Below are 7105 nucleotides of genomic sequence, written 5' to 3' on the forward strand. Positions count from 1 at the left end.
TTGAAAAATAATATGTTAAAGGTCAAACTTGATTGACCATTTAAGTCATTTTCATGAATTAAATTTTATTGAGCTGCTCTAATCTATGGACAACGAATTCTTTATCGTTATCTCTCCATTCTTGTTGCGAAAAAATACATTGTTTGTAATCTTCCTTTTGCCTCGACCTAGCTGTCCATTAATCAACATAGATTCCATAGCATAGTATTTCCTAGAATAAATGTTTTATTCCTTTGCCAACCATATAATAACTATCAAACATACTACACGACAATGGGACATTCGAGATAATTATGAAAACAGTTATAAACCTATTGCAATTGTGCCAATTCAGTCTTAAACCCTTTTTTTTTTTTTTTGACAATTCAATCTTATACATTTTACAATTGTGCCAATTTAGTCGTAGAATAAATGTTTTATTCCTTTGCCAACCATATAATAACTATCAAACATGCTACATGACACTAGGAAATTCTCTAATAGGAAACATTTTCACTAATTTTTAAAGTGAAACTTCACTAATTGGGAGTGGTATGGAGATATTTCATGCAACAAGATACAAGCACAATATATTATTATTGTTATCATTATTATTACAACCCAAGGACAACGACTCACTCTATTCTAATCGTGATTTCACTTTCTTGGCACTGATTTATACACCTTTGGGAGAGAATTGTCTCAAAGAGTCAGAGGGGCTCCAATCCCTCCTCACACATGGACATTTCCCTCTTCACTCCCAGAGGAACCTCACCACACTTGACCAGCTGTGACCCCCAGATCATCATCGGCCATGGTCAATTAGACATGCAATTCAACAACAACAGTCAGCCTCAGAACAGCCACACGACGACTACGTCAACGAGCCGGTCGTCGGACTCGAGCGAGCTGTCCGCCATGGGTAACAAATGGGCTCCAAGGCTTCTTAGGGAGTGCGCGAGGGCGATCTCGGACAAAGATTCTACCAAGATCCATCAGCTCCTATGGATGTTGAATGAGCTGGCCTCTCCATATGGGGATTGCGATCAGAAATTGGCTTCCTACTTCTTGCAAGCCCTCTTTTGCAAGGCGACGGACTCTGGGCACCGGTGCTACAAAACCCTTCTCTCGGTCGCCGAGAAGAGTCATGGGTTCGATGTGGCTAGGAAGTTGATACTCAAGTTCCAGGAGGTGAGTCCGTGGACGACTTTCGGTCACGTCGCTTCGAATGGTGCAATATTGGAAGCCCTAGAAGGAGAGAGCAAGCTTCACATAATCGATATAAGCAACACGCTTTGCACTCAGTGGCCTACTTTGTTAGAATCTTTGGCCACGAGGAACGACGAGACGCCGAGGTTGAAGCTCACCGTGGTGATAACCGCTAGCGTCGCCGGTTCCGTGATGAAAGAAATAGGTCAAAGGATGGAGAAATTCGCGAGGCTCATGGGAGTGCCCTTTGAGATGAACGTGGTTAGCGGACTAAACAACCTGGGGGAGCTGACCAAGGACAAATTAGGCATCGAAGAGGACGAAGCCATCGCCATCAACTGCATCGGAGCATTGAGGAGGGTCGAAGTGGACGAAAGAGGGGAGATAATAAGGATGTTTGGATCGTTCAAACCGAGGATCGTGACCGTCGTAGAAGAAGAAGCCGACTTTTCGAGCACGAGGGACGACTTCGTCAAGTGCTTTGAAGAGTGCCTCAAGTTCTACACCATGTACTTCGAGATGTTGGAAGAGAGCTTCGCACCGACGAGCAATGAAAGGTTGATGCTGGAGAGGGAGTGCTCAAGGAGCATAGTTAGGGTTTTGGCATGCGACGACGGGCATCACGACGGCTGCGAGGGCGAGAGAAGGGAGAGAGGGATTCAATGGTCCGAGAGGCTCAAGGAGGCTGGCTTTTCAGCTGTTGGGTTCAGCGACGACGTGGTCGACGACGTCAAGGCGCTCCTCAAGAGGTACCGGGCTGGCTGGTCGCTGGTGGTGCCGCCGCAAGGACAAGAAGATGACTCATCAGCAGGGATTTACTTGGCTTGGAAGGAGGAGCCTCTGGTTTGGGCTTCAGCCTGGAAACCCTAAAAGAGGGAGAGAGAGATGACGATCTCAGTAATATCTTTTTGGCATGCACCATAGATTGCCATGGCTTATGAATACCAATATCCAACTAGGGTTTTTATTATGGCAAATTATGATCATCACTAGCATAGTCTCTTCTCTTTGAAATCTTTCATGGAGGGGACTCATATAATTGATCATTTTCTTTTCTTTTGCTCTATGCTTTGTGCTTGGGAGTTTGTGTTGTTTTCTCTCTCTCTCTCTTTGGTTATGTATTTTTTTTATTTTTTCATTAGGTTGTTCTTGTCTGAAGGTGCTTGAACTTGTCCAAAGTTCTTCTTTGCTTTATTGGCTTCCCTTCTCTCTTTATCCCTTTGTGGGATTTTGTCAGGAAAAAGCTTCTTTGGTACTTGCAAAGTTGCAATGCATTGCTATTATCATTGAGTTATCATTCACATACTTTTCCTAGTGGAACCTATCTTTTTCTTCTTTTCCTCTTGTCTGGCAATGAAGAAGGACATCTTACATCTCACGTTTGGAGATCCAAAATTCACGAATTCTCACATTTCATTAATCAGGAAAGAGATGTGATGTAAGAAATCAACAAGAAATGAAACCAAAAAGAGAAAAAAGAAAGTAATGAGGACTTCTAGATTGATGGATGATTCTAAGAATCAATCTGGACCACCTACTTACATGCTCTTTGGAACAGTTGATAGATAAGTTATGATTAAAGAAGAAGTATTCTTCTTTGAATGTAATTTACAAGACAGGAATTACATAATGTGAATTTTGTTCTTTGAATTAAGCAGCTTGTTCCTTCGACTACTCTTTTGTAGCCTCCCTTTGCCCATTTTCTATACTTTCTCTTAGGTTGATGATTGATGCTGTCACTTTCAAAACTATGGTGGTTGGGAACAAGGTCCTTCCTTAGTCTCTAGCTTTTAATTCTTAACATTATGTTACTAAATATATATCGACTATTAAGATTTGTGGCCAATGAGATGTTGGACGAGTTGGTTGAACTTCCCGAGCCTTAAACAGTTAAACCGATGAGGTTCCAGATTCGACTCCCAACGACCACGTCTTAGGGCACTTATCCGGTGGCATTGGCATACTCTCATTACTCTGAGGAATAGTCCATTGCATATGGGAAACCTCGGTTATAAAAGAAAAAAACTATTAAGATTTGTGAAGACGTCGGGGAGCACCGCATGGAATAGAGAATCTTACCCTCGAGATCCTTTGAGAAATCATGTCGGCTCACCTGTCTTTGGCTTCAAATGTTTCGAACATACCGACTAATCTAGTAGAGTTAGGTTAGAAAAGCTAGTTACCCACTAAACAATTGATCTTTACATGATTATTCATAGATAATGGTCGATAACTTTGTTCTATATTATCTCTTCTCTCTTTTTTTCGAAATAAAACTTTCGGGTGTTATCATTTAAAATTATCGGCACGTAAAGAACATAAATTTTCAGTACTTAATCTTCGATTTTATCAAACATGCCCTGATAGACTTTTTATCTATGGCAAAGGAATGATCTCCAAATCTGTACTACTCTGGGCTTTAAGGCAAACTTTTTTTTTTTTTTTTTTTTTTTTTTTGGTCGGAGTTAAGGCAAACTATGATTCGCCAACTTTTGAAACACTTCTTTTATTCTCCTCTCTCCAAATGCGGATGGACCCATTAACCCATCATCTACAAATTATTTATTTATTTGTCTACCGATTAATTAATTTGATATTAATGTTATCATTATGACTGTTGCTGTTGTTGTTATTTCAACCCCATAAAGCGAAGTAAACATTCTCTTCGCCTATTTTTTGGGACTCCACTCATGGTTCAAATTCGAAACATAATTCCGATGACTTTTGGAATTTAGCAAGAAAATAATTGATCTGTAAGTACATATCTGGGATCGATTTTGGCTAAATAATCTAATTCACCTACTCACTCTATACTATGTGCCACCCACCCTACGATTTCCTCTCTATTTTCAAATAAGTGTATTTTCACGACTAAGATAAACCAAAAAAAAAAAAAAAAAAAGCAACTCGAGTTGAGGATGCAATGCATAACTGCGTCTCAAAAAAAAAAAAAAAAACCCATTCTTCCTAAATTTATGATAAATAGATTCATCATGCTTAGTTACGGGACTAATTTATCCGACGACTTGGTATGGATTCAAAGACCAAATGGAGACAAGTATTTGAAAAGGGTCTCGATTCGGATTATTGATATTTGTTTTAAAAATGATTTTTTTTTTACATAAAGGGCTTTTATTTCGGATTAGTATTTACATTAGATTATTTTTCGGGAAGAACAGCTGTCGATTTAAGTTTTTATTTGAGATTTTTTTTTTCAAATTGATGTGTACAAAATAAAATTGACAATGGAGAGGAGGGGAAGGCCCAGGAGGAGACCTCAGTGGCGAGCACAGGCCTAACAACCAGATCCCATTTTTGCCTTTTTGTCTCCTGGTGATTTGACCAGCATAATAATATCTATTTTTATAAAAATTTAAAAAAAAATCCATTTTTTTTAAATTTAATTTTTTTGCTTTTATTTTTGCCGTCATTCTGTGACCCCATCTGTTTTTTTTTCATTTACATGTTTGTCGCTCAGTCCTTGATGGGGATTAATCGACAGCGCACTTTCCTCATCATGCACGCGATCCGTATAAATTTATGCGCTTCCATGTGGATGCATCATGTTCACTTGGACAAAAGAAGAAGAAGAAGAAGAGTTGTTTCTTTCTTTTTTTTCTTTTCTACCAATTGGGTTCTAAAACCTAGTAACAACATCGGAATCTAACCCGTTAGGCCCCGTTGGTTACGTGCGGTTGATACCGTGTTTCATGAAAGTCTAGGGATAACTCGGCAGGGAACCATATCTTTAGAAGTTTTAGATTATTGGGAAAGTGAGGTATGAATGGCTAATTCCCGCTCTCTACGTCTATTCTTCTTTTAATGGTTAGGAGGATATTTCATGTGTCTAAGGGTCCGTTATGAAAGATTCAGTAAACATTTTCTTTAGAAATAATCGTTTGTATCACTTAAAATAATTATTCGATGGAATTTTTTTTTATTAATCGACAACAATTTATGCCTAACCATTTTCCTGGGCAATGAAAATATTTTTTAAATTATTTTCATAAGTGATATAAGAGATCGTTTTCAAAAAAGTATTTTTCAAATCATTCATTTTTCGTGAAACAAATAATGCCTAAGTTTGTCTCGTGTACCGACAAATGCAGGTCCCAGTGCTCAGTGAATATCGCCTAAGAATCACCGGTACTCTCCGAGAGTCTGTATGTCGAGTTCGACACTCTCCGATACTCCGACACTCCCCGATACTCTCCCGATATTCTCTGACATGCGACCGACACATGGTCAATGCTTCGGACATACCAGCGACACTCAAATTCGAGATCGTGACACACCATTTGGACATACACGGGGTCAATTTTAAACATTTTCAATAAATTAATGGTCAAAATATAAATTCATCAAAAATATATATACTTAACTCATATACCCAGCCACCCAACATTAATATATTGAGCCATAAAAAAAAAATCTAATCGTAAATCCTAACATAAGAAGAATAAGACGCAACTCACCTCAAATATTTTTATAAGTACATGATAAATACGACGTATTTTTTGAGAAATGACGTGTCGGCGTGTCGTGTCGTGTCGTGTCGTGTCGTGTCATGTCATGTCGCATAGTATATATAAGTGTCGGTGATACTTAGAATATAGTGAGTCACCCGGTCTCTAGCCATTAGATTCTCCTCCTCAACTTCTTCTTCTCACGTGATCAATCCATGAAAGAATCCATCAGCAGTATTTGGGCCTGAAAAGTTAGATGATGGGCCTGGGCCAAGAAGCTTGAGACCATTATCTTGGGCCCAACAAATCAAAGCCTGATTTTGGAATTTTTAGGGTTTTGTTCTTGTGAATGAATTGGGTAATAAAAGAGAATCACAAGCCCATGGCTTTGAGCGTGCCGACTTCTCTCCGGAGCTTTTTGCAATTAAGACAAGGGGGGAAAAAAACACACCAAAAACCCTAAATTATACCCACCGTGATACATTTACCCCAATTTTTTTTTTGTGATATCAAAAACCCCAAACCACTGTGACATAGTTACTCTAAACTTTTTTTGGTGACACCAAAAATTTCAAATTATGTTCACCGTGACACATTTGTCCCAATTTTTTTTGTGACACAAAAAACTCCAAAATTTTAGGCGTGTGACAAAGTTATCTCAAATTTTGAGGTAAATGTGTCACGCGGATAGTTTAGGATTTTTAATGGCACAAGAAAAAAATCAGGGTAAATGTGTTATAATGGTACGGGTTTCGGATAAATGTATCGCATGAATATAAGTTTAGAGTTTTTGTGTCCCAAGAAAAAAAAATTGAGGTAAATGTGTCACAATGTGCATAGTTTGAGATTTTTTGTCGCTTTTACCCTTAAGATAACAAAAAGGAACAATGTTCGAGTTTACGAAGCAAAGTACATAGTCCGTTGTTAAAAAAATATATTTTTTCCTAAATTTTTAATAAGTGCATCCATCATGCTTCGTATGGAACCAATGACCAAATGGATGTATTCGAAAGGATCTCGATACAAATTATCAATATTTAAGTGAAAATGATTTCCTGCATAATTATTCTAAGAGAATATTTATTTTCGAGGATGATAAAAGTATTTTTTGGTCATTCAATTTTTGCAAGCGATGCAAGTGATTATTTCTAAGAAAATGTTTTCTAACTCGTTCATTTCAAAGAGATAAACGCGTCCTAAAAGCATCACGGACTATCGGTTCGAAATTTTTACTGGACGAACCCTTTTTGTTTTTGTCGATCGAGTTTGACAACATAGCAATAACACCAAATCTAATTTGTCACATCTTGTCGATCGTGCGTGACTTATTCATGATATCGCCATTCACGGAGTCCTTGAAAATAACTTATAGGAAGCCACAGGACTCACCGAATCTACGATCGTTTGATTTACTGCTCAGTCAAGAGTCAACCCAATGGATTTACGACCCA

General features: G+C 38.4%; 1 protein-coding gene across 1 annotated transcript; it reads left to right on the plus strand.

Annotated features, from left to right (window-relative positions):
• Window positions 1–593: 593 nt before the first annotated feature.
• On the plus strand, window positions 594–2156 carry LOC115739047 (protein SHORT-ROOT-like). The gene has a single exon (XM_030671901.2). It carries the CDS (start codon window positions 718–720, stop codon window positions 2056–2058), a length of 1341 nt encoding a protein of 446 aa, XP_030527761.1. The 5' UTR covers window positions 594–717; the 3' UTR covers window positions 2059–2156.
• The last annotated feature ends 4949 nt before the right edge of the window (window positions 2157–7105 follow it).

Source organism: Rhodamnia argentea, chromosome 10, assembly GCF_020921035.1.
Source record: "Rhodamnia argentea isolate NSW1041297 chromosome 10, ASM2092103v1, whole genome shotgun sequence".
Lineage (NCBI taxonomy): Eukaryota > Viridiplantae > Streptophyta > Magnoliopsida > Myrtales > Myrtaceae > Rhodamnia > Rhodamnia argentea.